At 46.6% G+C, this 15,298-nt stretch overlaps 1 protein-coding gene across 1 annotated transcript in view; it reads left to right on the top strand.

Annotated features, from left to right (window-relative positions):
- Positions 1-14,474: 14,474 nt before the first annotated feature.
- The window catches only part of ITGBL1 (integrin subunit beta like 1), a 164,535-nt gene continuing 163,711 nt past the window's right edge, over positions 14,475-15,298 (top strand). The window contains exon 1 of the mRNA XM_044429398.1: positions 14,475-14,633. Coding sequence (XP_044285333.1) covers positions 14,533-14,633 — 101 coding nt within the window. The 5' untranslated portion in view covers positions 14,475-14,532. The remainder of the gene's footprint in view (positions 14,634-15,298) is intronic.

Genomic DNA, 15,298 nt, shown 5'->3' with positions numbered 1-15,298 from the left:
TAATTTGTGAAACTTAAACAGGGCATCCAAATTGTCCCATCATAGCCCTGCATTTGACAGACGTTTCTTCTGCTTAATAAACCCATAGCAATGGCGAGTGCAGCTCTAGATGCTTTTCTCGGTGGCCAAGGAGGAAAGCAGTGCCTGAGCACCTTGTGGCTGCCACACCCCAGCAGGAAGAGAGGAGGAAGCTTGGTCCAGCCATGCTGTACTGCGCAGAATGCAAAGACCCGAGCGTGGCATGTCTGTGCCGCACAGTTGAAAAGCACCCTTCTACTTGCCAAGTACCTACAGAGATGCTTGTCTTCTTTTAGCCAAACAGCTGTGGTGGTAATATCCACCAAGAAGGGAGGTATCTACTGTTTCACAGGTTACCACTGGGAGTGATAAATATAGAGATCATTTTTTGTGACCGAACCCAGCAGTTACGATATAGAACTTTACCTAAAGGCACTGCTAAGCAAATGTGTCCAGACCAGCCGACAGGATCAGAACAGCCCCCTTCAATGCTCAGTTCCTGGCTTGCTAAGCACAGTGTAGCAGCTGGGAGTGAAAAAGGTAACATGTGGTTCTTTTTCTCCCCTCTCCTTTCCTTTGTTTAACTAAACCGCAGCTAGTCATGACATCCAAGCTGATGAGCTGTGGTTTATTAACCAGGATCTGAAACCAACTTGATTTAAGTTTCTTGTTGCTAAAGTGAATCACACTTCCCTGTTTGGGATATAATTGTTAACTGTGAGTATATTAAAACAGAATGTAAACAGTAAGGAGGGGAAGGGGCTAAGTATGGACAAGGAGGACACATAAGACCCTGTTACTCATTCCTGGCTGCTAGACCATGGTTGAACAAGCTGGGAACTGAGCATCTGAACTGTGTCATTGCCTTAATCCCAAAAGTAGAGTCCAACATCTACACATTGATATAAGAATGCTTAAGTCTCAAATGACTGCTATCAGTATCCCAATACGTTTAGACTGCTCTGTTATTTTTCATGTCTGTGAAAATATTTATATATTCATTTATATTCAACTGTGCTTTATTTTTTACTATAAGCCATTATAAGTTTTCTGATGGAATAAAATAGCAGTTATTTCTCCTTTTTGGAACTACTCAAGTGACTGTTGAAAACCAAATTCAGGTGACTGTTAATATACTCCTCTTCATTTAGAATCATCCAGAAGCCACATTCTGGATTGCCTGACTGACATCTTTGCAAAACAAATCAAAATAGAGACAAACAATGACAAAATACAAGGCAGGTTTTCAAAGGTTGTTCATTACCAGTTCATGTAACGAACATGTGTTCAGTCCATGGGGGAACAGCATCACAGCAATATAAGTCAGAATCACTGTGTAAAAGGAAAAAGCATGTTTTCGAGAAGGCAGGAGCAATGGATACAAATACTGCGGTGTTGCCACCCTCTCTTTTTCACAGCTTAACTCTGCACACCCAACTGGCAATGGGACCCCAGTTCTTTATACAATTGCATATGCTGTTCACTCATATTGGCTTTTTTCCCAGAGAAAGATATTGAATTATCTCATTCTCTTCTAGCCCTCAAGGAGATACCTTAATAGGCATCCCTGTATATATGACTAGCAAACTCAGTGCCAGTCCTTATGTAGCCCAAGTGCGTGTTCTACGTGTAAGGCAGGGATCAGCAGGCTGGCAGAACCCCACATTTTGTAGAAATAGCAAAAGAAGCTTTAGAAAACACGTGCACACCCCTAAGGAGTAAAACCACCCCAAAGCACTTGGTTCATGCAGTGGCCAAAGGATACAACATGCCTGTTGCGTGGGAAGGAAAAACAGGAGCACTTCATACTTCCATATTTTCCTGCAAGTTCTACTTGTGCCCCCAGCAGCAAACTGATTTCCCCCCCAGTGGTCATCTGTGGAAACGAGAGCTAGGATGCTCACCAAACTGAAGCAACATTATAGTTTAAAAAGCTGATATTCCTGGCTTATTAGGATATGAGCACACAGCCAATGTGGGAAGCTGAAGCTTAAAGTGCCCTGGGGACAGCTTTATTGAGCAGGCAAGGGAAGAAGGCCAGGTGCCAAGCATTCACCAGCTCAAGCCACCCCACAGCCTTCATATCACGGGGTTTAGGATCCAGGGTTCTTTATTTCCTTTATTACTGATGAGCCTGAAAGCATTTCTGTGCCTTGCAGCACAGTTCCAGGAAGCTCTCTAAGCCAGGTTCCTGCTTCCGGAAAGGGGTTTTCCCAACAAATCATTAGACTCTTAGGAGAATCAGGGAGGAGTTTTCCCCTTCCAGATTGTCTCTGTGTCATGGGAAAATGTGATGGGACTCTTGGCCTTGCACAGGAAAGGACCTGGCATTTCAATGCTGGTATTTCATTACCATGGAAATCACAAAACACCTGGGACAGGGGAAGAAGGCAAGTAGGCAGGCAGGCAGGCAGGAGCAAGAAATAAAAATGGCAGAAAAATATATATTTAAACCTACTTCCAATCAACAACATTGAATTTTTGAATGAACATATTTTATGACTGAACAATTCTGAAGATGGTCACAAGCAAATAAAAGATAATTATACCAAAAGGGTATGTTTAACCTTTGTTCTTTGTGCAAATTTCACTTCAGTCCAGTGAGACTACTTCTGAGGAGCCCACAACCAGATGAAAATGTAACTCCATTTCCTCTTCACAATTACACGACTTGGTTTTCTGACTGAGCTGCACAACTGCAATACTCTAGCAAATAACTGGACAAGAAATTTCTAAACTTGCCATTCACTACAGTTTTAAATATTGAGACTCTGTTCTAAAAAACATGGGACACAATGGAAACACTTCTCAGTACCGTCAGCACTTCATGTCTCTCCTGAAGCTCCACTTCACCAAAGTTTAAACAGCAGACTAGCATCTCTTTACAGTCATTTCTACTATCCATTTCCACAGCGACCTGTCAGTCTCTGAGCTGCTTCCTCTCTACCATCCTAAGTCAATATTGCTCTGCTTCTCAGTCAAGTGTGAATCATCATCAAGGGATGACACCATTCTGTCTGGGGTCTAGTCCAGGAGTCCGCAAACTTTTTCAACAGGGGGGCAGTTGAAAGGTGCCGGTGCCGGGTGCGGGTAGAAAGGCTGTGCCAGCGGTGCATGCGAGCTGGCAAGGGGGCGGCGCGCATGCACTGAGGTGAGGGCAGGGCATGCGGGCGAGGCGGGGAGGGCGCACAGGGCGAAGGGAGGCGAGGCGAGGCGAGGCGAGGCGGGCGCATGAGGCCGCGGCTCACTCGCTTGGAGATCATTTTCTCTGAGCGAGTCCAAAACGATCTCTGCACGAGCAAGCCACCGCCTCTTGTGTGTGGGGCGAGGCGGGCGGTGGCAGGCATGGGCGCAGCGAGTCCAAAACCTCTAAGGTGGGCCGGATCAATGGGCCATAGTTTGAGGACCCATGGTCTCGTCACTTGAGAACTACATTACCAAGTGATGACTTGGATGTGTAAATGGGCCACCAAAGGCCTAAAGTCAAAGACAGAACATCCTTGTCACTTCACTGTGCTTTTCAACCATCATTTCAGACTTTGAACTGTGAGGCTTTGATGGTAACCAAACATCAAGTTCCACCAACCAGAAACTACATGCTAGAAATGAAGGGAACACATAATCCTGTTTGAAATGGCAGTGTGCACCTCCTTCATGGTAGCCAATGGCCCACAGCCAAAGGTAGCTCCATGCTGGGCGTGCTTATGTGGAACATGCAAGTGGCAATGCAACCCGATACATGTCTACTCTGGATTAAACCCTACTGACAGCTTTGCATTGACAGTGTACTAAGCCACAGACAAGCGCCACTTCAGCCTCAACTTCCTAATGCTAATTCACCACCCACTTACTGGATTGGCCAGATTTAAAGGCAAGGAAGCTTATTAATGGAGAGGCATAATAAGCAGGAAATGGATTGAAAAGACATCTCCACCCTGAAGACAAGACTGCAATCCCACGCGTGTGCAGAACACTGTCAAATGAAGTAAGCATATGTATAACGGGACTGTTAATCTTGGATAACACAGGAAAGCCTGGAAACTGTCCTTCTATGAGGAGGACCGAGGTGTCAGCACTATTACCAAACCTCATTTGCCAGGTTCTTTGAAGGAAGTCATGACACTTAGAGCGGTATAAAACAAATATTAATCTGAAGTCTGACATATATACTGTCAGGTGTTTTCACACAGAACATATGTCTGTAATGCACATGCAAACTATGACTGGAATTGGATTTTCCTGATTTTTCTCCTGCGTTAACAGTATTTAACATTTTAGAAATAAAAAAGGAGAGAAATTACTAATTACTTATGCATACTATTCAGAAGTATGGCTTATCTCAATGGGGCTTGCTTCCATCTAAGTCGAACATAGGATTGCCCTGTGAGTATTGCATGGAAAGGCTGTCAGGCCAGAACCACATAGTTAATTCACGTTCAGTGTCCTGGCATTCTGCAAAGGAGCAGAGCGATGTTTAAGTGGGATGAGGAAGGGTGCAACCAGACACTGGCAGCAGCCTCAATTAGAAGGTACCGTGCAACAATTACATCCTTGTCTCTCAATAGGTTTTCTGTAGTACGAAAATGGACAATGCAGCAGTAAATACAGCAAGGAGAAGTTGCCATAAAAGCCTCATCTGGAAGCACACAATGCCTTCTCACTGGTAGTGTTGGAGCTTTCCATCTGGAAGCATCATTAAGAATTTTCTCTTCAAGAGCTGCAAGTACCAAATTCCCAAGGCACCTGAGAAGGAGGCAGTGATTCTGACTTCAGCTGGCAAGTACAGACCCATGTCCTTGAGTCCAGCCCCTATGACCTCCTCTTTCTGGAGGAGGGACATTTTGATGACATCACCAGTGGTGATGCCCACAAGAGGTGGCACGCTTTGGTGTTATCACTGGTCTATAAGTCTGTCAAAGAACCAGGGAGGCCCCAAAATAGACCAGGTCTATCTATATTTTAGGGAGCATCTATGCAACATGGGAGAGTGTGTGCATCAACGCATCTCCAAATATGCCCCAGTGGCTTATTCCTTCCTTCCCCTGCATCCTTAAGCATTTCCCCCACCACCATCACGCTTCTCCCATGCTGCCAACGCATCTTCCAGGGGCTGATGGATCTCACCCCGCCCGCCCCCTTCCACTCGGGGAAGGGAGTTCCAGAGAGGCTCCTCTGCGAAGGACGAATTCCTCTTTCCCACCCGGCCCCTTCCCTGGAAGGCGGGGAGAAACGGCAGCGCTGATGCCCAGGTAAAGGGCTCGCCTGCACCTTCCACCCCCGAGCCAGCCAAGGCGACAGGCCTCCTTCTCGCGCGGTTGCAGCTGCGCCAGCCCGGAGACCCTCCCGCGCCCCACTGCCGCCGAACTGCGAAGCCCGGCAGGATCCAAGCCCCGCCGCCGCGCCGTTTAGCCGCAGCAGCGACGCAGTCTTATTTTGGATAAAGGAAGGGGGAAGCCGTAGGATCAGATAAGATACAGAAAGACAACCGATCGCAGCCAGCCAGCCGGCAACCTACCGCCTGCCTCTCCCTTCATGGCGTGATGGGATCGGGATGCTGCTCTGGCCCTTTAGTCTATTTGATGTTTGCGGTGGGGGTGGGGGTGGGGTGGGGAGTTGGGGGCTGCTTTTTTGGAAGTTGTCCTCCCCGCGTCGTCGGTGAGCAGAGAGGGCGTGAGCCAGACGGTGGGGGGGGGGGGGAGAGGAGGAGGAGGAAGCGGCGGCGGCGCCCGGCAGAAAGGAGATCGGGGCGCGCGGCGGCGGCAGCAGGTCTCCTCTCGCTCGCTCGCCCGAGCCGCAGCCTCGCAGTCTCCCAGCAACAGCTGTTTCCCGCGAGCATCCACCGGCACTCGCTGAGAGCGGCGAGATGGGCGCGCAGGCGGCGCCTGCTACTGCAGGCAGGATTGCAGGGCCGGATGCAGGTGGAGGTGGGCAGTCGGCGACGTGGCCTCGCTGGCCTTGCCCCGCTCCTCTTGGCCGCGCGCCCCGGGCGTGAGAAGGGGAAGCCGGCGGCGAAGCGACGGACGCCGCCCTCCGCGCCTCGCGGTGGCCCCGCTCGGGCCCAGTGGCACCGGTCCTCTCTGCCGCAGCACCCAGAGAGAAAGGAGGGCTGCGCTTTGCAGGCTCCGCCGCCCCTGTGTCTGGGCCGCCCTTCCTTGGTGTCACTGTGGAGAAGAGCTGGTGTTAAAAGTGGGCGACTGGGCTCGGGAGACCCGAGTGCTGGTGTCCACGCAGCCCTGGAGCTCACGCGGTGGCTTTGGGCCGGCCACAGACTCTCAGTCCAACTTGCCTCACAGCGTTGTTGTCGGGAGGATAAGATTGCGAGGAGGAGTTGGTGTTTGGGAGTGTGGGGTGAGTTCCTTGCAAGGAAAAAATGGTAGACTATAAATAGAAAGAATAAATAAATAAATAAATAAATAAAGAGTGAGAGAGTGAGGGTTTCAAGGAACAGCCACTCCAGCCATTGGATTCCATCCCTCCTGAGGCAGACCTTCTCCTTCTCGATGGTCTTCATGATGTCCATCATATCCAAGGCTGGTGTCAAGGGAGGGTGGGCATGGTTGGAGCCCTGCTGAAGGCCCACAACCAGGGAGGGGCTGCTGGCCTGCTCCTTCCCTTCCTTATTGCCATGCCTGCTCATGGGCTGCATCTTTAGTGCACAAGCGACAGCTGGGAAGGTAGACCAGACCAGACCAGAAGAGGTGATTGGGGAAGTCTTGCCAACGGGCCTCCAAAAAGCGAGAACAAGCACCAACTGAGGCAGCAGCTGCTGTTTGCATGGGAAGCCTTGCCTACCCTCTCCCTTTGGTTGGAAGTGAGCACAGCAAAGCAGCCTTTCTCACTGCCCTGCCTAGCACTGCTTCTGCCCTTCCAGCCTCAAGAGCTCCACAGCCTTCAGGCAATTCCTGTGGCCCTGCCATCCTCCCAGTGCAGCTGGCTTGGGTGGCACTGGTGGGGGGCTTGCTGTAGGACTGGGATTTGCATGTATGGCCACACAATTTCCATCCCATGTGCTGGTTGGCCCCATGTGGCAGGAGACTGACACTGTGACTATGCTGCAGAAGCACAACTGTGAGTCTTAGCTTCTCTATGACTGTTGGAAGCATCACTCTCAAGACAGAGCGATGTCCCTAAAAGGAAACATGGGAGTTAAGGCCGCTTCTACAGGAGAATCAGCAGATGGGAGAGCAGGCTCTGCCGAGGGCACTTTCAGAATAGAAATTAAGCACCTCCTTCTTTCAGCCATTGAGAGCATCCTGCCAATGCCCTCTTTCCCCTTATTGCAGCAGACATGGCTGTTATGTCCAGCTCCTCCTATGGTCCATGCTGCATAAAGTATACCCAGTGCAAACATTTATTTTATTTTATGCCAAAATGTTTGATGGTATATGCACATGAAGAATCATCAGATAGGATTGTGTTAAGCTTTATGTCTTCTCTTGATTTGTTTGCCTTTTTTAAAAACATGTCTTGTTACCTTTTTCATTGGTGTGAGTTGCTGGAATTGTTCACATTTTAAAGGATTGAAATCCTCACCCCAGATTCTCTAAAAGTTAAAATATTTAAGAGAGAACAGTTGCACCTCATTTTATTTAACTACATGTCTATCACCCCTTTCTTCCATTGCAGAACTCAGAGCAACTATATGTGGTTCACAGGTGGTCTCTGCTCCAAGCATTGACCAGAACCAAACCTGTATAATATTAGAATGAATAAATAAATAAAATTGGAGCAAGCATTCCCCTACTTTCACCTGTGAAATGCTGGAGACCCATAAAGGCTCTTTCACTCAAGCCATTTTAGCAACGTAGCTCTCAACTGGTTTTTAGTTGTGATCACAGAACATATTTCGTGCCTACCTCTGCAGAAACCACAGAGCAGTCGCAGAGCATGCCCATGTACCATCTTGATGGCTTTTCAACAGGTAATGTGGTACATAAATGTTTAGAATGAATAAATAGTACTAGTAAATAAATAGTACAGAGCACCTTGCTTGGACCAGGCTGATGTCAATGACTACAGACCTATAGTTAATATCCCCTTTCTGGGCAAGGTGAATGAGCAGCTCCAAGTGCTCCTGGAGGAACTGGGTTGTCTGGATCCATCTCAACTGGGCTTCAGGCCCAACTTTGGAATGGAAAGTGCCTTGGTAGCCCTGTGGGATGACCTTTGCCAGGAGCGAGACTGGGGAAGGTGACCCTCTTGATCCTCCTGGATCTCTCTGCAAACTTTTGATACCATCAGCCAAGGCATCCTTCTGGAAAGGTTGGCTGGATTGGTAGTTGGGGTACCACTTTGCAGTGGTTCTTTTCCACAGGGCTCCATTTTCTCCCCCATGCTTTTCAACATCTACATGAAACTGTTGGGAGAGGTCATCCGGGATTTGGGGCTGAAGTGTCATCAGTACAGTGATGGCACCCAGCTCTACCTCTTGCTTTCATGCAATCCAGGTGAGTCAGTGACCATTCTCAACCAGTGCCTGAGCTTGGTAATGGACTTCATGTGGGCCAATAAGCTAAAGATCAGTCCAGACAAGACAGAGGTACTGTTAGTGGAAAGTCCATCTGTCCTACTGGGGAATTTTCAACCTGTCCTGGACAGGATTGCACTCCCCCTAAAGGACAAGGTTCGTATCCTTGGAGTGCTCTTGGATCCCGAGTTGTCACTTGTTCCTCAGGTGGACTTAGTAGCCAGGAGCAGTTTTTAGCCATTCACGTTGGTGTATTAGCTGCATCCCAACTTGGATGAGCAGAGTCCCACTGCAGTTATCCACCCACTGGTAACCTCATGCCTGGATTAATATACTGTGCTCTACATAGGACTGCCTTTGAAAATCGTCTGGACACTGCAACTGATCCAGAGCTGCACACCTGCTGATGGGGACTGGCTTCTGTGAACATACCACACCTGTCCTCCACAGCCTGCACTGGCTGCTGGTTGAGGTCCACATCCGATTCAAAGTGGTGACATCACCATACAAAGCCCTAAATGGCTCAGGGCAGGGATATGTGAGGGCACACTTGTCTCCATATGTTCCCGCCCAACCACTAAGGTCCTCATCAAAGACCCCTTTCCAGGTCCCTCCCCACAATGAAGTGAGTGGGAAGGTGGCCAGGAGCAGGGCCTTCTCTGTAGTAGCACCCTATTACTGGAATTTCCTTCCAAAAGAAATCTGCCAGGCATCCTCACTTTTTTCTTTTAGACACCAATTGAAGACATACTTATTTTGTACTTTGATGAGTGAGCTGTTTTTAGAATGGTCTATTGCTGCTGCTATGCCAAGAGTCTTTTTAGTTGCCAGGTGATATTTATTTAGAGTGATTGTTTTAAATGGTTTTTATTATTGACTGTTCAATTTTGTTGTTATCTTATTTTTAACTGTTCTATTCTCTTACTGTCTAAATTGAAGTGCTTTAACTTAGTTTTTTTAACTGTTGTACCATGTAAAACATTCAGAGATTCTTTGGCTAAGGAGTGTCATATAAGTGTAAAAACAAACAAACAAACATGTCAAAAGTTTTGAGTAGTTTTATTTGGCAAAACTGTAGTTAAATGGTCAATGTCAAATCTTGTGTGAAGACGGCATGCTTTTCTATGCTTGCCCTCTTTGTTGGCAGGCCTTAGAGGCGAGTTCTGGCTGGCTGTCCTCACACCACAAGAGATGTCTGTGGGGTATCACCCATGACAGAACCCAGAGGGATTACTGCTTTATTCAGTGCACCCAGACCTCTGCATCCTGGACAGGGCGACCAGGTGCAGCTTACAAAGGGTTCTGTGCCTTTGCTATTTGTGTAGAAGAGGGAAACTTCTAGAAACTCAAGAGCATATCCTTCAAACAATGCTCATACAAGGAAACTAAGTGGTGTGCAGATCTAAATGTTCTCGGCACAAGTCAGTTAACAGGACAAAAAACAGACACAGATTCTTGTCTCAATTGAATTAGGGTTATTACGTTGTAGCTGTTAGATGTTATATTCCAAACCAGTTTCCCAATTAGGCTGCAATTTGAAGGTCTTAGAAGGACCATGACATTAAGTGACCTGCTAATGCCTCTAAAAATATTAGCAGAAAAATATATTTACTGACAAGTAGGCTTATGCATAAACAATATCTCGTAGTCAGTTCATACTTCTCATCTTTCCCTTATATCTTATTCCAAGGAATATGTTGCTACCAGGCAGAATTATGCTGTGGGCAGTTCCATCTCCTTATGAGAACTGACAGCTAGAAAGTGAGACTCGGCAGCAAAATCTTAATTCTGCACCAGTCAGTGAGAGTGTGTGCAAGACCACAGTTGATACGACAATGCCTTGAGGCTGAAGTAATAATGTTATTAAAGATTAAATATCTTTATTGGCACAATATTATATCACCTATTCTCATTAGTCATTAACAGGAATGCCTTACACTTGATTTTAAAAGTTCAATTCGGCTTTCTTTCAAAGTCTGGATCTCAAAGCAGGTTACAGTTCAAAGCACATGACAATTGTATGCATTCATTTGCATCTGGTCTTGCTCTAGGTCAAAATGCATGAGTGTCTGTCATGGCATCATTTGGATTGAAGGGTGGTTAACTTTGGCTGGATCATGCTCTAGATCTGTAAAATCTTTTGATCCTGTAATAAACCACATAATGCAAAGAGACCTTCTAACAAAACTTCAAGTGTATTTAGATGGAATGTTTTCTGAAACCTAGTTCTTCCGGCATACCTTAAGTACAAAATGGTAGTAAACAAAACTTGAAAGTAAAATTTAGGTCATCTTCCACTCTTTTTGGACTAAATGCAATCTGTGATCTGAGCTCCCCTCCCCTGCATTGCATGGGTGCATTAACTCACTGAAAGTGCTATGGTATAAGTGCATTGTTAGGGCTAGTTCCCAGTGACTTCCCCATATCAAGAACTGTCTTGTTCTTGTCCACATTCTGAGTGACAGCTGAACATCTCACAAGGAAAGGATGCAGTAAATGTATTGGTCATGGGTTCCTCGAAAAAAGGCCTGGAGTGGAAGAAACCCATTCTCCTCCACCTCTTTGCTATTTCTGCAGACTTGTAAATAACCAGGCACCTGCTTGTAATTGAAATCAAGGGTGTGATCAGATAGCTAAGTAGGAAAGCCTTTAAAATGGGACAGGGATAGTTCCTCCTCCCCTCCATGTTTTTCCTAATACTCCATCACTGTGTTGGATAAGAACACTCTTAAGTATGTGTGGATAGTGGCAGATGGGCAAGTAAGGCATGGTCCAGGGCAGGTAACTTCTAGAATTTTATTTGCAAGGTTGTGTTTTAGTACAGATAAGCGATAATAGTGTTAAATGTTCTACTTAATAATGTAGCTAAATGTTAAGAAAGTCTGTTCACAATTAACATGAGTTCTAAAAAGTACATTGGCACGGATCAGGATTTAAAAACAAACAGAAAAGAAGCATCCCCCACCCCATCCAAATCCAGCAATCTTGGGAATAAAGGCTGTCTCACTGAGTTCACAGTTGGCTATATCAAGAGTTATTTTTAAACTTACTGGAAATGTTACATCTGTCTGAGTCATAGATATAAGACTAACATCTGTAATGTTTTCTCACCCATCATTTATTATCTGTACTGGACAGTTCTAATTTAAAGATCTGTGTATTTAAAAAGGCTGTTTAAAGCTTAAGGGCAACAAAAACTTAGGATTGCTTTGACAGATTTCAGTGTCTAGAATGCTGTCATCTGGAGAAATGTGGTGTTGCAACGCCCAAACTAAAGACACAAGAACACAACAAGAGCCCTGCTGGATCAGTCCAGGGGCAGCATCCTGTTCACACAGTGGGGACCAGCTGTTCTCAAGATCCTTCAGCCAGAAGATGAATGCTCCAAGCCCTCCTGCCCAAGTTCCCCAGCAACTGGTGTGCATCCTGCCTCTGATAGCAGAAGCTTGAATCAGAAACTGCAACGAATATTAATGAGGAAACTTAGCTATCATTTAGTGATAGATCTGAATTGACAAACCATTATTTGTGACCAGCTGTTAAAACTAGAATTGGAACGGCTAGAAGTGAACTTGCAGACCATGGTTTATGCTAAGTATAGTTTTGACATGGTAACTGACTTGCTGCAAAAATGCTATTGTTGGTTGCATTCCTGGATAATTTACAAATGGATGAAACTAAGCTAAGAGAACTGGGAGTCGAGCTGGCACAATGCAAGGTGTTGCTGGGGGGACGGGGACCTCCCGAAGCTGCCAGGGCACCCCACTGCTAGCAGGTGGCTTCCCGGTGTGACTGCCCAGATCCCATGGGCGCACACATGTACCTGCACCCTTAACACAGCCACACTGCCCCATTCATTCACTCGCCTGTCTTCACACAGGATGTACACACAGGCATATTACACCCCTCACTCCTGTAAAAGCCCATCCACATAGCAATTATGCTCTTCAAAGCACCTCCACTGTGTCACTTGGGACTTTTTAAAAGCTGTAGAGCAGAGGCAATTTTTCAAGAGGAAATGCAGCTTGTCAGGAAGGAAGGTAGGCCTGCTTTGCACAATAGTGCCCTTCATATTCAGCCACTGGGCTTTTTGAAAGCCTCCATTGGCACCAATTGAGGATTTTAAATGTCTGATTGCAGCACAACCAGGGCTATTTTACAGGGGAGGACTGGCCATTCACTCTGCAGTAGTAGCACCCCTAAAGGCCCCCAGTTTGGCAGTTATGCTACTGACAAGTCACCTTGGACCACAGAGTGCAGCAGGGACAATCTCTTCTCCCGCATTGCCTGCAGGAGAAGAATCAGGGGCACCAGATGGGGAACAGGATGGTGTCAGGGCCAGAAGTCAGGAGCCAGAAGTTCTGCATGCCTGAACTTCATCATGATGTGTCTCTTGGTCTGGTGAAAGTTCACGCCCTGGTTTGACACAATGCCTGAATTAAGCCACCGACACACAGGCACTTGGGGGTCTCAGAATGAAAGTAGACGGCATGTCACATTCACAATTGCATGCAGTGCATCTGGTTTTCCCTTGTTTAATAATGTCACAATAATGGTGTCAGAATTGGCATCGCAGTCAGTGGGGGAAGAGAGCTGAATCCTTTCCCGCGCCATGCTGCAAGCCCCACTAAAGTCTCATCTACTATTTGCCACTGGAGGCAAGCTATTCTTGGGGCCAACAGCAGCTTCCCTTCTGCAGCAAATAGCAGCTTTGAGCAAGGCTGATGCTTATTTTGTCAAGATGGCAGTATATTTATTTATTTATATTTATATCTCACCTTTTTTCTTTTTAAACTCAAAGCAGCTTGCATCATTCTCCTCCTCCTGCTCTAAATCTTATCCCCACATCCACAACCCTGTGGGGTAGTTTGGGCTGCTGGTCTGTGATGGGCCCAAAGTCACCCCAATGGCTCCATGACTGAATGAGGACTAGAACCCACATCGCTGGAGTCCCAGTCCTGAGCTCTTAACCACTGCACTGCACTGCCCCCCCCCCAAGTCCAGATTGCCCCATCCCCTACAGCCACTATTTATGAAAGAAGTTCTAAATCAGGAAAACAGACTAAATCTACACTCCCCATGCTGCTTCACTTGCCCCTGAGCCCCCAGCTGTGGTTGGCTCGGCCTTCACTGCACTCTCAGAGTTTCACATTCATTCCTATAGTAGCTGCATCACCTTCTGCTGCATAGAAGTGTTCTCTGGTGTCAGACTAAGATTTTGCCCAGGAACACTTAAAACATGCAAATGCACCCAACATCTGTTGATAAATTTTATTTATCGCATGGGAACAGGGCTGCAATTCCTAGTCGAGTATGGCAAGTCTGGGTTGGTTGCCACTTAAATGTTTGACTCCATCAAGATGGTGATGGTGATGCATGAATTCTACCTAACCTGAATGAGCAAATGTGCAACCATTTGATGAACTGCCATTCAGTTTGACAATCCTGAAAGCCAACCTGAATGGTTTATCAAATTCTGCCCTTGCAAACAAAGGAGGGAGCGAGACCTGTTTTTTCCCTTTTCCTTTTGCTAACTAGCCTGAAGAATTTGAGGCATTCACCTGAACTCTTAGCACTGTACACAGATACAGTTGGAAAGTGTTGTTAGCATTTTCTGGCAAGCCTGGCAAATATTCTGCATTTCTTCCCAGTCACTTTTCTACGATTAGCTGCAAACCCCCATTAATCAAAGCTCACTCGGGTGTACTTTCTTCAAATGCTTACTATGCCTGGCTTTTGAAAATGGGACCCTTTGCTCAAAACTGTGAACAGGATATGTTGTTATGTCAAAATAAACCATCTGGCTGTGCAACTGTTTCTAATTACTCCCCTGCCTAGACTGTAAACTTTGGGGTTTGGCACTGGCCTTTCCTTCCAGGATGCTGCCCAAATCCAGCTTCCAGGCAGCTAATCAAAGGCACTTGGTGGAGAACAAGGGGAAGGAGCTGGTTTTGGCCAGCTTGGAACTCCTCTGAGCCTTCCAGGTCTGTCTGTGTGTCGGACTCTCCAGGAGAACTCCTCATTTACTGCCGCCTTGGGATCTAGCAATGTATTCGCAAGGGCTACACAGCTTGGTGCTGCTTCTGCTGGTGTCTTCCCTGTTTGTCCGGCTGCCTGCTCTTCCACAAAGTTTCTCCCTGTCCCTGCGGTAAGCGAGGATTTTAAACTCCGCTGTTTTGTTTAGCAATCAGCTTTAGAGGTCTGGGCAACAGGTTGTGGCAAGAAAGAAGCATTAAAAGGTCAGGACGTGTGTGCGTGTGTACTTTTCTCCAACTTCCCTCTGCAAGGTTAAAAAAAAATTGCATGTGAGTGCTGAAACAAAGCTGTAGACATAAATAACATTTTGACAGTGAACTACAAATGTGCAGGATTCATAAACTATGCCAGATCGGAGTGGTTAGGCTGAAGTGTGCCTTGGATTTTGAACTTGGTCTTAACGAGTGCCACCTGAATCTTCCGGAAACATACAGACTTTCTTGTCCTGGGGTACCAATATCCTCTGATCTGCATTACTATTACAGCATGTTCACGCTCCTCCACTTGCATTCAGAGGCCTGGTGAAGCAGCTTTGTACAAATCTACTACCCTGAACCAATGTGGCCCCTGACCTAGGAAAAGCAACAAGGAGGGGGAAATGCACATTCCGTCTCCAGTTAGGTATTTCAGTTAAGATACACAGCAGTTTACCTTAAAAAGCTGAACATCGCATCATCTGGCATAGGGCAATGGACTGTTTGTATCTGAGTGCTGCTCAATTCCATTGCCCCAAGGAAGAAACAAATAATAACTCTGTGCTTGTAACAGAACAAGCAG

This window comes from Varanus komodoensis, unplaced genomic scaffold (assembly GCF_004798865.1).
Source record: "Varanus komodoensis strain SLA01 unplaced genomic scaffold, ASM479886v1 scaffold2, whole genome shotgun sequence".
In the NCBI taxonomy this organism is placed as follows: Eukaryota; Metazoa; Chordata; class Lepidosauria; order Squamata; family Varanidae; genus Varanus; species Varanus komodoensis.
Note: the sequence above shows the minus strand (reverse complement) of the source record. Positions and strands in the feature narration are given on the sequence as shown.